This window comes from Mycteria americana, chromosome 2 (genome assembly GCF_035582795.1).
Source record: "Mycteria americana isolate JAX WOST 10 ecotype Jacksonville Zoo and Gardens chromosome 2, USCA_MyAme_1.0, whole genome shotgun sequence".
Lineage (NCBI taxonomy): Eukaryota > Metazoa > Chordata > Aves > Ciconiiformes > Ciconiidae > Mycteria > Mycteria americana.
The window spans coordinates 71,716,723-71,733,128 of record NC_134366.1 but is presented as its reverse complement, the minus strand read 5'-3'; the positions used below and the strand labels follow the sequence as shown (position 1 = coordinate 71,733,128).

At 36.6% G+C, this 16,406-nt stretch overlaps 1 protein-coding gene across 1 annotated transcript in view; it reads right to left on the bottom strand.

Annotated features, from left to right (window-relative positions):
- CNTNAP2 (contactin associated protein 2) overlaps nucleotides 1–16,406 on the bottom strand; it is a 1,202,777-nt gene that overhangs the window by 330,168 nt on the left and 856,203 nt on the right. The window contains exon 13 of the mRNA XM_075493725.1: nucleotides 9,404–9,604. Coding sequence (XP_075349840.1) covers nucleotides 9,404–9,604 — 201 coding nt within the window. The remainder of the gene's footprint in view (nucleotides 1–9,403; nucleotides 9,605–16,406) is intronic.

Below are 16,406 nucleotides of genomic sequence, written 5' to 3'. Positions count from 1 at the left end.
TGAAGTATATGTGAATATTCAGTTGCTCCACTTTAATAATGAGCAAAGTGGATGTTAGGAAGAATTTCTGCAGGTAAAACCTTAATTTCGTCAGAGGAAAGACCTAATTTGGCCTTTGGTGGGCTTCCACAGTTTCCACTCATTATTATTCTTTGGGTTTTCTGTGTTCACAAAGTGTTGCTGGTGTTACAGATTTCTTGTACTTGAACATGATTGTGAACAACAGAGTTGGCCATCAGGCCACAGATCAAGGTGCAGTATTAATCAGAGCAAGAGTCAAGATTTGTTTGGTTCAGTGAGATTAAGCCTGCTCGCTGCTTAGCATGGTAAATGCTGATCTGCATTGATCATTAAGTTGTGGCCAGCAATCTTTTCAATTCCTCAGGACTGCTACATTCAAACACACTTTGCACAGAAATCTTTAAAAAAACCAAAACCCCAAATCCCCAATCCAAACAAAACAAAACTCTCATTACTTCCAACTCCCTAACCTCTGGAGATTTTAAGATATTTTTAGATCTGTGGGTGAAAAATGGCAGAGTGGTGCAAAGTATCAACACAGATGAATTATCCTACATGTCTGACAATTTTTTTGGTCTGCTTGCAATTTCAGATTTTCCAGCAAAGAAATTGGTTCAGTATCTCTTCCAAACATTCTTGCTACTTGACATAGCGCTTTGCAAAAAAATGCTGAAAACACAGTCCATGCCATAGGGGACAGATGATTAAAAAGAAAAGAAGCTTTGAGCTGTTACTTCTGTGTCATTCAAGAGTAAAACCACTGTAAATACTATTAAGATTTTACAAAAGTGTATATGAAATCAGAATCTGTTACAAATATCAGAAGTAGAGAGACAATAAAACATCAAAGAGGAATGAGTAGAGGGGAAAGAGAAAAAAGGTAAAAAGAACTTTTGCGATGGACTAATGGTAGCAGAAAGCAGAATTACTGGTTCTTAAGGTGATGGGAAAAAATATTCTGTTTCATAGTATAGCATGTTCCAAAATACAAATATTTTTTGTATTTAAACTTGATACAATAGATTTATTATAGCTATTCATCTATGTGAGTGCTTTGGTAGACATGTCATTTTAAAAATAGCTTCACAGCTATTAAAGATGTCTTGAATTTATGAGTTAGTAAGATCTATCCTATAAGTTACATGTATCTAATTACATATCTGCAGTTTAAACAAAGCATCATCATTGCTGTTGTGGCAATGCACAGGATCTTAACAAGCTGCAGGTGAAACCCCACTGTTCGTTGTGGAGCATATGTCTGCTTTACAGAGTCCATGCTGACTACTAAAACATCCCAGCTATTTCTGCAAAGCAGCACTGGGGTAGGCTTCCAATAGAAACTAGTACGATGGCTCTTTTCTAGGGTAACTGAGATAGCAGCATGTACTAACCAGCTGCCACTTTCTGAAACTCGTTATAGTTTACCAGCTAAGTTGGTAACTGATTCCAAATCTTTAGCTGCTGCTTCTGAAATGCTGGACTGCATTTCAATCTTCTGCATCTTGTTAGCAGCTCTATCTTCATCATTGCACTGGCCAACAAACGCCCAGATTCAAAGTTTAATTTCCACCAGTAGATATGGTAAGCATCCTTTCTTTTTTTTTTTTTTTTTAAATCTGCAGATCGATTTTTCCAGAAAACATGGTTATTGATTTTTTATTCCTATTCCTATTAATCAAGTGAAATATCTTTCCCACTCCTTATTCCAAAAATCTAAGGAAGTGATCATGAATCATTTTTGCTGGCAACACAAATTCCTTGAAAATAGAAGTTACTGTCCATATGCCAGTAAAATTTGCCTACCTTACAGAAAATCAGAGATTAATTAAGCTTTTTCATCTTCTCACATTGAGCAAATCTCATATAACAAAATATTTCAAAAGACACATTGAAAAAGGATCTTGTTGAAGTAATTCCTTCTAAGAAGAAGTGATCATTATCTGGAGGCCATCTCCTTCTACATCAATTCCTATATGTATATAGATTTCCACAAGGAAATCTAAAGGTACGTATGGCTTATGCCACAAGCACATACAGGCACAAACGTTCAAGGGGACAATGCACTCTCCTCCCCCAGATTATAATGGCAATGACATTACGTGAACCTGATTTTAAAATATGTTGTATTTTTTGCATACTCCCTTTAACCTTTAGTAAAACTCTGTCCTCATACACACTCAGGCAATGTTGGCTGGTCTAAGCGACAGTGTTTTAACATTAGCAAATGTATACAGGCAGAGTATGAAATCATTGAAAGGGATTCATGGAAAGAATGGGTAATATTATAAAGAAAATGTGGAAAAGTAGGGAAAACGTATGCAGAGTTATTCACAAGGTGAAAAGGGGAAACAATTTCAGGCACTCAGTTTCAGAGACAATTCAGAAGAACATTTTAATAGACTGATTTGATAAATAACATCAAGCATACATACATAAAAGGTGCAGTAAAAAAACATACTCAAACATACTCCTGGATTAAGATGTGTTTTGAGCTGTTCATACTTCAAATAGCCACACATATGTTAGTAATCACACCATATCCATTCTCAAGTTCATATGCATTCTGCTGTGTTCCAGAGGTTTATCTGATGGACTCACTATGAAAAACATGTATGATATAGGGGGTGGGATCTGATAACATCACTAACAAGAAAAAGTAGTTCTTACAAAGCAGTTCCAGTACTTCCAAAGTCCAAACATTAACTAAACACTGTTTAAAGAGGCTCCTGAGAAGCAGAAAAGGCTTTCCAAATGTAAAACCTAATCCAGAAGAGACAGTTCAATGCCCCAGTCTGTCAGGTGGGAAAGCTCAGGTTAGAATTTAGGAAAGCCTAACTATAACCTTCAGATAATTGGTAAAAGTCACAGCCTCAAGAAATGAAACAGTATCATCTCATCCATGAAAACAGGGCAGGCAATGCTTCAATAATAGCTGAACACTTGTCTTCCTATAAGGCAACGCAGAGCAATGAAGAAAAGGCCAAGAGAAGTCCATAACACAGTAGTGAATGGAGCTCTGTCTTATGATCCTTTTGTTTTATGCTCTGGAAAGTACCATCTTCTCTTAATTGCATATGTTTAGCTTGATTCTTCATACAGTTGTTTATGACACATTCATCTCAGCAATGGGAATGAAAAAAGAAACACTGGATATTTTTACTGCATATTTGAATAAGAAAAAATACTCACAGTAATGTGAATGCATTTAGGACATAGGTGAAAAATTCTTGTCAAGACACACAATGATATACCATCTAGATCCATTTCGTCTGACAAATTCATAAACTAATCTGTTTTGGTCTTTCATCAAGAAAGATGACTTTTCCCCAGAACAACCTAGATTCATGAGGAAGCAATGTCTGTGAGTGTTTCTGTGAAAACAATAACCATGAATGGTTTTGAACAGTTTTTATAAAACAGGGTTCAGTACAAACAGTGGAGTAATTATTGCCTTCCTCTATCTTTCTTTTAAGAAATAAAGATAGTGAAGCTTTTCTTGTAGTAGGCAGAGGTCATTTACAGAGACAGTGGGTATGAGAAACAACTGGTTTGGAACATTCTGCTATAACTGCAAAGTTAAAACTCAAATGCACCACTTTTTCTTAAAAAGGCATAGCAGATAAACTAGGGCTTACAGCACTGCAGTTACACTTTCCACAGAGGAATTCTAATACTCACAAAGCTCTTATCAGCTATTATTAGTTCTAACAAACACCAAAGCAACATGTAGCCTTTTTCACTTAGTGATACTAGATTAAGTCTAATTCCTACACAACAGCAAAAGAGAACTTGGAGCATTAGCAAAAACAGTTCACCACCTAAAAGTATGATAAGATAAAGTGAAACTAAGAGACTCAGCAATCACAGTATCAAAAAACCTCAAAGGAATTGCTAACAGACAAGCAAAGGTGCAGAGTGAAACAAAGACGTGAGAGAAGGGTGTATTAATAATGGACTGGAAAAAACCACCTCTTAACTAACCATTTACCTACCTAACGTTTACCTTGGAGGACTGATATGTATTTCATGAGAAACATTTAACCTACGAATTAATGTCTGCTTCAGTTCTATAGCAACATGACAACGACTAAGGAAAAAAGAAATCTCCAAAAGCTGTTGGTTTCCACTTCTAGGACATGAGCATTTAGATCAGAGCAGAGCAGGGACATTGTTCCTGCTACCCTTGTGCTTGAAAAATCACTAGAAGTTGAAATCAGCTTTTCTAGAACACTGACAGAGAAGAAGGGATCAATCAATAAATTTCTTAAGGCTGGACAAGATACATGAAAGCTTATGGGCATGTTTTCTGAAAGAACATTGAGAATTGAATGCTGAAGCCTGATCAAGTTTTGGAGCAGCTTCCATTCATCACTGTAGGACTGCAGAAATCCCACTCCTCTCTCAGACTCTTTTTGAAAAACTTATTAAGCAGGAATTATATCTGCAGCTAGCATTCTAGATCAGTTAATGTCTAGCCATGTGAAAGTTTATATATTAAGTTCTGATTTGGATGGCTACTTAGGAAAAATACCATCTTGCAATTTTTAACTTTGTTTTTATCTCAGTCTACCCATAAATCTTATTTACTACTGGTATTACAATTGCTTTATTGTAATTACAACAACTGAACAGCAAATTAAGTTTTCTATTTCACCTGTTAAACTCCTGAATTCATGAAGCTGCTGTCTCATTTTTTCCAAAGACAAACAGGCATGAAACAGTAATTCATGTACCGCAGTAACTCTGCTTTATGCTTTTCATATGCTGCCTGCAGGCACATGGAATAGGAATAAAAATTGGAACACAACACCAACAGATCTTGTTCTGTTCTCTGTATCTATGCTTTTAGCTCCCACACTCTGATTATTTGTTACAGCTCCTACAGCTTTGGGAAATGACAGACTCACAGATACTGTGAACACAGCAGCCCTCCTCCCTTCAGGGTCTCATTCCCAGGGTGAAGGGAAGAATGGCAGAACCAGCATGCTGTTCCCTCCCCATTTCAGAGGCTGAGATCAGTGGCCCATGGAGAATTTCATACCAAGGAAGTTACAAGCAGGTGTTATTAGGAAGTCTAATGACAACAGTGGATGAAGACATATAAATTCATTAACTAAGATTCTGCGTTTTATTAGTATATTGTATCACTGTCCTCTATATCACTTTGCTTCTTACAGCACAGAAGGGAAGCTTCTTCCTATAAAAGCAAAGTGGTTTTATATCCTGCGTTGCCTCTTTTCCTCTTGTTAACCAGTGGGCACAAAAGAACTTTCTTCTATCTCCAAGTTCCTGTTTGCAAATGAGGGAAATATCCTATCACCTCCCATACCAACTGGAGAGTGTATGGGCATCGAGAACTCAGAAAACAGCTCACTTTCTGCATGTCCTCAGTACCAAACATATCATTATCTTCTCAAAATGGAAGTTTCCAAGGAAACGAGAAGAAAAGAGGATATGAGAAATGTAAATGTAAAAGAGCAAAACAGAATGAAAAGTCTGGTGGTTTTTTTTTTTTCCAAATTTACATATACATGTACACTGTTATTAAGTTTCAATTATGATCCATGGGCTTATCATTTCATTAATTTATTAACTGTAATAGTTACTTGGATTGCCAAGATCAAGCCTCTATCATGCTAATTGCATATTCACAAAGGAATTCCTGTTCTAAAAAATGTATTATCTAAATAGACAATATAGACAATAAGAAGCATCAGCCTCATGTTGACCGAACTGAAAAAAAAAGAAAAATTAAATAAATTGTAAAAGTCATAGAGGAAATCTGTATCAGAGTTAGGAACTGAACACAGATCTCCTCAGTATATAGGTAATTGACATAAAGACTATGAGACAACTGCATCCACTGCAGGCTCCCTGCTTGAAAATGGCTTCCCCAGAAATTTATAATGTAGCTATAGTTTTATTGTTTATTGTAATAACATGGTGTATTTTCAGCAGAGGTGTCCTGTTTTGCACTTTCTTAAAGTCACCAAGCTATCTTGACTAATACTGTTTTTCTGATGATCTTTTGTTAAGGCTTTGAAATAGACCCCTAGGTCTGAACATAATTTAAAACATACTGGGCTGCAAGTTCAAAACAAACAAAAAACCCAAATGCAAAACAGTAAGGAAGGAAAGCTGCATTTCCAGATAGTCTTTACTTACTACTAGACAAGGACTGTTCATCCAGCTTTGAGCAGAAAATTGGACCAGATGACCTTCTGCAGCCCCTTCAAAGCTGAATTATCCTATAGTCTTATGAGATTCCTGTTTTCGGGTATGTTTTCAGAAGTCACTTATGATTTAATTTACACGGAACATCTTATTACTGGCTTCCCCCGGACTAAGTGGAAAGGCAATGGCATTGTGACCTGTAAAATCACTCCCAATCCCTATTGTTGGCAATTATTTTAATCTGTTCTCTGCTGGGATGTACATGTTATTTTGCTTGGATGAAAGCCCCTGATTAAGAAAAAAAAGACATGGACCTGGAGAAATAAAGCCTCAAACTCTAAAACTCATAACAGAAGAATGAGAATTCTTAGTTTGTACAGACTGCTTTTCATGTGTCCCTCTCAAAGCACGTGACAATGAGAATTCTTTGACCACTGTGCCTGCAGCCAAAAACCCCCCAAAACAAAACAGGTTTTTTAATATGAAGGCTTTCCTCAAACACAGCATTTTGATGCAGTTTCCACTACATAAGAAAAACTTATTTAAGCTATTATTAGCAGCAGAACATATATTAGTGCAATTGTATATACCTTTACCTTGTCACGAAATGCATAACTAAAAGCAGCAAAAGCTATAGCTCATTGATGGCTAGTTAATTACTTGCCATTAATAGATCAATAAATGGCTTTGATCCTGATTTGTTTAAACATGTTAACTGAGCAATTTCTCCCCGAGAAGGAATCATGTTGTAAAGTGATGTGATCCCCAAGAGGCAAAAAGGTGGAAAAGCTGAGTTGCTGCACTGCCTTCTTCATTATCTCTGTTCTCTTTGATACAATTTAAAACAAAAGGACTAGTCTATTTTAAATGGTTACTTAAACATCTGAAAGGTGTAAAGGAAAAGTTCTGACCTAGAAAAGCACCTGTGGTCAAGGCCACAAATGCTATCCTGCTCCCATGAAGTCTACAGAGGTTTTACCACTGACTTTAATACAACCAGGATTCCACTTCCTGAGGAATAAAAAAATGATGATTTTTTTTTTTTCATTTCTTTGTGTGGGCACCATAATGCAATGGTTTATATAGAAAGCTCTGTGGTGGAAGAAGCCACATGAGTACTTGGAGCTACGCTGTGAGATGGAGAGGTGTCATAATATATTTAGCAAATAAGGCAATCCTCCAAAAAAAAAAAGAAATAGAAACAGAGAAAGATATGAAAAAATAGTTCCTTAGCTTAGAAACCATACACTGAAGCCAAGAACACAGAGCTTAGAAAGAAAATATATTGGCCTCTTCCCCACTAACACACAAATCATTGCTGTGCTATGTGTACAAACCATTACAGGTGTTATGCAAACAATGCAGTGTGATTTTTTTGTTACTGTCTAGGTCAAAATGATCTGCGATTGTTGTTTCGTTTTCTCGCTTAAAGGAAAAGAATATCTCTGGAAACTCACTTTCCAGACCAAAAAACTGGTTTATAAACAGTTTCTAAGAGAATTTATCTTTCCATATAAAAGGTGAAAACGTTAAGAAAGAAGTATCTGCAAAATACACCCAAATATTTCTAAGAAGCTTAAAAATGCAAATATCTGGAATTGATTATTCCCTAAAGAAGTTTTTAGTAAGTTATTATTTTGTGTGCTGTTTAATTGTTCTTTTAAATCTAGAAGCTAGGGCAAACATCTGCAATTACAGTATATATTTCTTTTATTATAATATAAATATATACTAACAAGTACAATTTGGTCCTGAAATAATAGGCTTATATATTTCAAGAAGGAGAATCTAACACTATACTCTGTGTAAACTATGAGCTTTCTATGCACATTATCTCCAGCTCCGTCCCTAAGTAAATTCGCCTTCTAAATACTTGCCCAAACATACATCCATATACTACTTTTCTGAAGTGTATGCAAGCAGGGAGCTTGTATCCATCAGCAGAATCTAATCACAATACTTCTAGTTATGAACATGATTCAGGATCTTATACATTAAGGCCCAAGAAAGAAGAAATCATTTTCCACTTTGCAGAGCCTCTGTGCTATGCTAAATTAAGCAAAATAATAGCAACAGAGACAAACCGTGCATTAGAAATAGTTCAAAAACAGCAGGGAGGAGGGAGAGGAGTAACAAGCATTACAGTATCTATTAACTAACGGAATGCTTATGGAAATAGGGATAAGATGCACATGCATGCCAAATGAATCCTTATCTATAGCACCATAAGAAAATATACCAAAATAAATTCATGAGGGGAAGCAGCTTTAAGTATAACGCTGTAAGCATCCAGCCATTAGTTTCATCTGAAATGCATTTTAATTGCTCCTATCACAATGAACTCACTTCACAATCACAAAAATGTGTTATATGTTTCCACTTATAACCCAGTCTTCGTTAAGTACCATTAAAGATTTATTTAACATCAAATGCTATCATATACAATTAGAGCACAGATGAAGTACTAGGTGCATATTAAAAGAGTTTCTAAAACTGAATTCCTTCTTTATGTGCTGTTTTACTGATTCTGGAACAACTAATGCTTTTGTCTTTATCAGTTACAGGTAAGACTTGTTGAGGAGGCACCTATAGCAAGCAGTACTAGGACTGTTCTCTTCCAGTAAAGCTACACAGCAAAAGGAGAAACTTATAATGAATCTACTTGTAGGTAATAGCATATCATATTTCTCACACGACCACATTACTGACCATGCCAATCTCTACAATGTGTAAGGCATCTGATTACCCACAAATACTCTGCGTTTAAGAAACTGTTTCAGAGATATTACCGGGAAAATTCCAACCCTCATTCAGCCAGTGCCCTTGCTGACTGTAGCATACGAAAACTGACAACCAGAAAAACAGGATAAAGTTCAAAGCAATTTTTCAATGCCTCTGTTGGTTAAACTTTCAAAGTTACGCTGTTTACGAAAAGCCTCCTGCTTTAAGGAGCAACAGACCTGAGAGAAGAACGCACAGACTTGTGGTGCAACAAAGTTCATTTTAGTAGTAAGCAAACACGCAAAATTTCCTAAGAAAATAAATAATTTCTTTTGTATTTTCATTTATTTACCTCTTTGTGAACTTTAATGAAGGAGAACAAAGAAGTATGTTCACTGAATGGACTGGTCTAACAGCAATACCTGTTGAATTGTTCAGATAAAGTTCTTTAACACTGTACTTAATTGATATCCCATTCTCAGCCTACCTGGTGTATTCAGCAGCCGGGACATCTTGCAAGAATAGGAGATAAACTGCTCACAGTATTCAGCACTACTGGTAATGGCAGAAATCTGGTCCATCGTTGCACTGTAGTTGAGCTGCACTACAGATAACTTCTCCAGGTTGTTGCTTCCCACAGAAGTCTGCATTTGTAGATCATGGTACACAGTTGTCCAAACTTTATCCTCTGAAAGGGAGGGGAAAAAGACAAGACAAGAATTGGTAAAGGACAGACAGCAGAACGGAATTAAAATAAATCTAGGCCTTTGACAAAAGATAAAAATGTTCTGCAAGATATTTTTTGAGGGGGTAGTGGGGAAGAAGGGCATTGCACATGAAAAGCCATCATGTGAGAGCATAGTTCCAACAACCATGAACTGATGAAAGGAAGAAACCCTGATTGCCTTTTTAGTTTTGATAACCAATATAGTGTGTGAGGAGACTTCCTTGAACAACTGATGCTAATAGTGACATACGGAACTCATAAGGATTAGCTTTGATCAGAAATTGATTAGAAGGACACAAGGCTGATGCACTAAAGATTCAACGTTTCTATGTGAGGAAAATTCACTGTGCATGGTAAGTTGCTGTGGGCTGGAGAGCAACACGGCTTTGCAGTACTGTAACAACAGGAATGCACCAGATTCTTATGTGACTACATCATTTAGTGATTAATACTGAAAACACTGCAGTTTATCAAGGTTTCTACATTTTTACCCAAGCTGTGTTCCTAGGGTAAACCAAAATTACTGCTTATTGAGACTTGAATATTTTACAATAGCAGCACCGTATGACCTCACTGATTGTGGTTATGGTATGGATATCAACGTAAGAAATAACAGAAGTAGGAGAAAATGGAAATACAAAAGCTTCTGTTTAGTTGTGAAAAGACAAAAGGAAGGGGGAAGGACAACCTCATTTTGGTGATAAGAAATATAGCAGCATTGGCTGAATCTCAACACTTCCCACAGCCTAGTGCACATGCAAAAAGTGTGTAATATCCAGGCTACAACAGACTCTGTATGCATTATAATGCTTTAAACTACTGAACAGCAAGTCACTAGAAGTGCTACTGTGTGCCATTTGTCAGTAGTTACCAGAGGAGATTTAAGATGAGATAACATAATAATGAAACAACACACTCCACACTCCTCTTGTTGGAAGATTTGTGGAAGTTGGAAGGTAGTTTAGAAAGGAAATAAAGAAAAGGCACAGAAATTTTCCTGCTATAGAGGACCCGTTACTTTTTCTTAGAGTGACATTCCACAGAACCAAAATGAAAAAAATATTATCTGAGAAAGACATAGGGTTTCAGAACTAAAACAATGAAGATTCAGTCAGTATTGGTGATACTGTCTTCCTGTAAGAATACTATTCTATCACTTAGGTGTGAAGAACTTCGAAATTCAAGTTGACTAGCTACCAGTGTAAAAACAACACTATTTCAGCTGATACTTACTACTCATAATGTCCATCTCAAATAGCCAAGGACTGAAATACGTCAATCCTCCCCTGTGTTACTACGACAGACTGACAGTAAATAAAACCCCCCAAATTCTCTTTTTTCTATAGATTCTCCTTTAGCATTTTACCACAAAGCTTCCTAGAAGTTCAGGTTTTGTCACTCATACTTATCATATATAGTTCTTTTACATTTTAAGTTGTTTTCCTGTTTTTCTTTTAAATTTTCTTTCTGTTGTTTTATATACTTCTACTACTGAGGGCCAAGTCAAAGAAATGTGTCTTGGACTTGGAATAGGAAATGCGGAACTTTAAAAAAATCTGTAAGAATCTATTCTGGTGCCTTGAACTGTCTTGCACAAAAGCCCTGTTTCCCGGATGAGCCAGCCAGGCCTTTGCCCCAGATGGTTCAGCTGTTCCTGTAGAGCAACACCACTGACCACAGTCGTCCTTCCAGAGATGCAGAGATGAAAACATGCCATGCTACTACTTAGCTGTATTTATCACAAAAACAGATTCTCCAGGGAGATCATCTGGCAGTTTCAGAGAATACTAATTCACCTGACAGATGTGCCTTACAGCAATAAAAACCATAAAATGTAGTACATAGCAGTATGTTTTCAATTCATCTATGTAAATCTCATACCTGTTAATGCAAATCTCTGAGTCATTCCAAAACTTGTGGCCTGATATTGTGCTTCAATATTTTACCTACATGAAAATACTTTGATAAACTGAGGCATACTCAAAAGTGCTTCAGTAGTCCTCCACCAAGTTCACAGAAATGTGCTTACATACACTGATGAGTTTTGGGTGCGACCCAGAGTAAAGTTATCTTTCTGTGTTATGATTATTCTTATCTCCAGGACTCTGTACTCCGCCTTATTTTCCAGTCTTAATTTTCACTGCATAGTGTCAGACTATTTTGGATTACATGGAGTCATGTGGACCCATGTGTTTGTAACTGATATGGTGCAAGTCCTTCTAATCAAATGTTTGGAGATAAGGTAAGCAAAGCAGACAGATCCTCCACAGGGAGTACGCATCACTAGCCAAATGAGATGAAATTCAGCAGGTGATGCAAGATGGTTATTATTTTAATATTCATATCCTTAGTACAAAGCTCTATATCGAACACAATACTATTCTTGCACCAAGAAAAAAAATAATTAAAAAAAAAAGCAGGGGAAAGGAAGAAGAGGAATTCTTATTTCTGTATTGCTTTAATCCCACTCCCAAGTACTGAGGAACAATTTATAATGGTCACCTGCCAAGCTATATAGAGAATACAACACAGTTTTGTTGAGAGCCTGGGATGGAAGTTTACTGCAGATTCATTTTCAAGAAAGGATCGAGATAGTTTATATGTTCACTGACAGCAACGTCTCATTTTTGGCAGAAAACACTGTACATGTAAGAGCTCTAACATGTTAGTAGGGCATATACTAGGCCAGTTAGAGCCTCCTCTTGGATTTCTGAGCCAGCAAAGACTCCTAGACTAGCCATGAGGAAGCCATAGGAATGTCATTAGCAATAGGAGCTGCGTTAGGCATTATGTCTGTGAAGGGCGTTCCTTTTGGATACTGGATTCTAGCAAATGTAGCCCTGACACTTCCCCTCCCAGTGAGGGAGTTTCAGGCTTTACTGTGGCACAGTGTATGAAAGAAGACAGAAATGTACTCGTGGATGGATCTAGGTTGCCTTTCTGTCAGTCAAACCTACCCACTGAACCACTTCAGGATCTTTCTGTCAAAGTACAAGTACTACTAATAGAAAAAAGTTTGTTGCACCTTGTAATGTATCTATTTATAAATATACATAGATGTGCATAAAGTCAATAACCATTTCTAGAAAGGCATCTCAATCTCTTCCTGCTGTCTAGAAGATGATGGGACATTAATTAGGGTATACCTGGCCAGTTACTGGAAGGAAATCTAGCTCCCATTTCACCTGCAACTAACTTGTTGATAGACCGGCTCAAATGACTGAAGAGCACTTGATCATAGTAAGGAAAAATTTACTGGCTTACCAGTGCACAGGGCACTCTCGCTGGCAAGCCTGAAATCAGTTATGTCAGAGTCACTATGCACATAGGATAGAAGCAAGGGACACACAGAGGCTAACAATTCCTTGACATTCAGCAAGCTGGCTTGTCCGAAATCTGGCAGCTGAATGATATGTGTCCACAGGTCAGGCACAGAGAGAGTGTGGAGGAATAGTCGTGGCTGGTGTACAAGTAGGATGCTCCTTGTCTGGGTGGGGGATTTTGCACTCTTCACACATTTTTCTGATTTAACTAAAAAGCCCTGCCATGAGGCAGGGACTGAGACAGTCTGGAATGACAGGATCTTTCCTTGGCTGGAAAAACACACTGACAGCGTAACATGGACACAGCCAAAAATCCGTCTCTGCTCCCCACCAAAAGCAGACTTCTGCATTTCATACAGTTATACTACCAAGGCTGGCCTTAAGATGTCTGGAAAGGCTTAAAGGACAAAGTTGACAGGTAGGAATCTCAACCTCATGTATTGCGTGCTGATTACAAACTGCTTTTCCACTTTTACTCTTAACTATTTGTTAATGTGATAATACTTCCCAAGGAAATCAACTAGACATTTATAGCTTGAAAATAATGCCAAGTTCTTCATTTATGGTTCCAGTTTCTCAGAAACTGCTTGTTAGTTGAGATGATTCTTCAAAAAGATTGAATCAGTAACCTGCTTGCAGCCAACTTCCCTTACAGAAAAGGTAATGCAGATAATTCAAACTATCTCAAATATCTGTATCATCACCATTTATGGACTTATTCCCATGTAGCTGAGAACAGAATGTGGTAGTCATAGTTAATATATCAAAATCTGCAAGAAAAGCTACCCCACGTTCTCTGTCAATAGTACACAGAAGTGAAAAATCTGTCCTAGTTAACTGTAATTTGATATATACTCCTGGCAATTACAGTCACCACAATATTGGTATGAGTATTCCCCTAATATACTGGCAATTATTTTAAGAAAGCATAACATATGGCTATTTCTAACCACAAGTGTTTAGAGACAATTTGTTGCTCGGAGCTGTGTATATGACTTCTGTACAGCCAAACACACCTATAAAGAGCAGACATCGCTTAACCATTATAATGCTGTTAAGTAGCATCATCTATAAAATACTCTATGTGCTTATGACCTCTGTTATTCAAATTAAAAACTATATTAAAATGAATTCCTGCTGAGAGTAGTTATTAATAATTTAAGGATAATTATAGTATTCTCATAATATTTCTTTATCACAGACGTATTAACAGGAAGTTAAAAGCTAATGTTTAAAGAAAATATAAGTATGTTTTACATTACAAAAATGCAATAAGATTACAGAAAAAGGTGTAAGAGAAATTTAAAGGAGAGGAAAAAAAGGGGTTTTTTTCAATATTGCATGGGACAGTTGCAATCTCCTGGGGGCTCTGATAATGTACTTTTGCACCTTAGCCCACTGTGTAGTGTTTTCTTTGAGTTTGGTCAAAATACCCTAGTCCAATGAATAGTCCAGTCAGCCAATGTAAGTGCTGGGCTTTGCCTTGAATTTGGAACTCATATAGAGCCACAGAACTTTGGGAAAAGACATGGCAGTCAAGCAAAAAAGTACACAGCAGAAATCTTCACGTTTATGTACAATTCACGCTCATGATCAGTCTTACATCATTAGCTCCTAAAACCCTGGAGACTTCTCAGTTATGAGGTAGTTTAGGGAGCTAGGCTGGATAGTGATAGAGTTTCTTTCGATATCACAGTAACATTGAGAAGACAAGAATTAGCTGATCTGCTGACCCGCCTGAAGAATAGATTATACAATCATAATTAGGTAAAGCATCATTGTTAATCGGACTACCTGCATTCCATTTCTGCCCAAAGTTAATCCTATGCACAGATTTCAATTCATTTCAGATATATTGAAAGTTGGAGTAGTCTGCATTATTCCATTATTAATTTATTCTAAGAAATACTGATTTTTAAAAAGATCACTTAAAAAAACCCCAAACACTTCTTAGCCCCATTGTAAGAAAATTATTTACTTGTGAAGTCTCAGAAAAGGAATTCTGTCATTGAGATGAGTGCTGTAAATTTGGGATGGATCCACCATACTTTCCTGATACACAATGCTGTTGAATCCTAGTTTTAAGTGGAGAACAGAATTCAATGTAGATTTGCAGTAAGCTGTTTTTGTAGCAAGGTGAACCAGAAAAGTAATGTGTGCATTGAAAACGTAGCACCTGTCGCACTCTGTCCTCCCTCTTCCCCTCTAACTGTCCATATTTTAAGACAAAGTGGCTTTTGCCCTCAGTGGAAGAGACCGGATACTTCCCATAGACATGGAAGCAAAAGAGCTCCTAACTGCATTCACTAGGCTGATACTAGCTTTCCCACTGGAGGACAGAGTACCAACACCAGCTAATTGCTAACACATCAGGAAGATAAGGCTCTCCCAGATGACAACTTCTTCATTCAAATGCATTTCTTCTTAGCTCTTTTTTAATGTTATGTAGAGTGTTCCAGTTGTACAGGAAAATAGATATGAAAAAGTGGTTCTTTCATTATTTTGTTTTAGCAGTGAGGGAGAAGCCTAATTTTCTTTGAAGAGAATGCAGAAAACCAGTAACCATAGATTCTTAATACAACTCGTAATGGTGAAACACTAAGAACAATCTAATTAGATCCAAAATGCTAAGACATTTGATATAGGTACAGAGAAAATAGGCTGCCTGTAATTTAGTCTATACATTACTCTATGGTGAAGCACTTCCTCTCCCACAGATAGATATTATAGTAAGATTAAGTTCATTAATTTAAGAATTACTTTTTTTAAAAAAAAAGGGAAATGACCACCTGTTTCCTCAAAAGGAAATTAAAGTGACATAACTTACTTTGCTGAAAACACCTTTCAACTGCAATGACTTATTTACAGTCCTGTGCACTCACTAGTTGTTTTTCACTAATAAAAAGTGAAATGGTTGACTAATAAAATAATTCATTAATAGATTAGTAATGATTCACTAATAAAAAGTGAAATTAATTTTAAAATTTCCTTGATCACCAGCTATTCAAATGATCAAATCAAATATTAACAGAAGTGATTTTTCCCACTTAATATTCAACATAGTTTGTGAGGGTGGTGATAGTATTTGACACTACTCTATAACACTAACTATTTAGCAAATACTCAGTTTCTCACGTTATTGAACTTTTCTCATTCATTTGCTTGGTGCTCACTCAAGCAAGAAAACTTGCTTCTGACAAGCAAATCAAGTAATCTTTGGTAATGATAATTAACTGGAAATAAGTTGGGAAAATAAACTCCAGAAAACAAAATGCATGTATTCCACAGGGATGAACATGTTTTTTCCCCTTTTACTTTAATCTACAGTTACAGTTACCACTATTAGAGTTTTACTTTTTTGGTATTAATGGGCTTATGTTCTTAAGATATTCTTTTATTAGATATTTTCAAGAAATCAGAAAACAGTTTTATTTATCAGA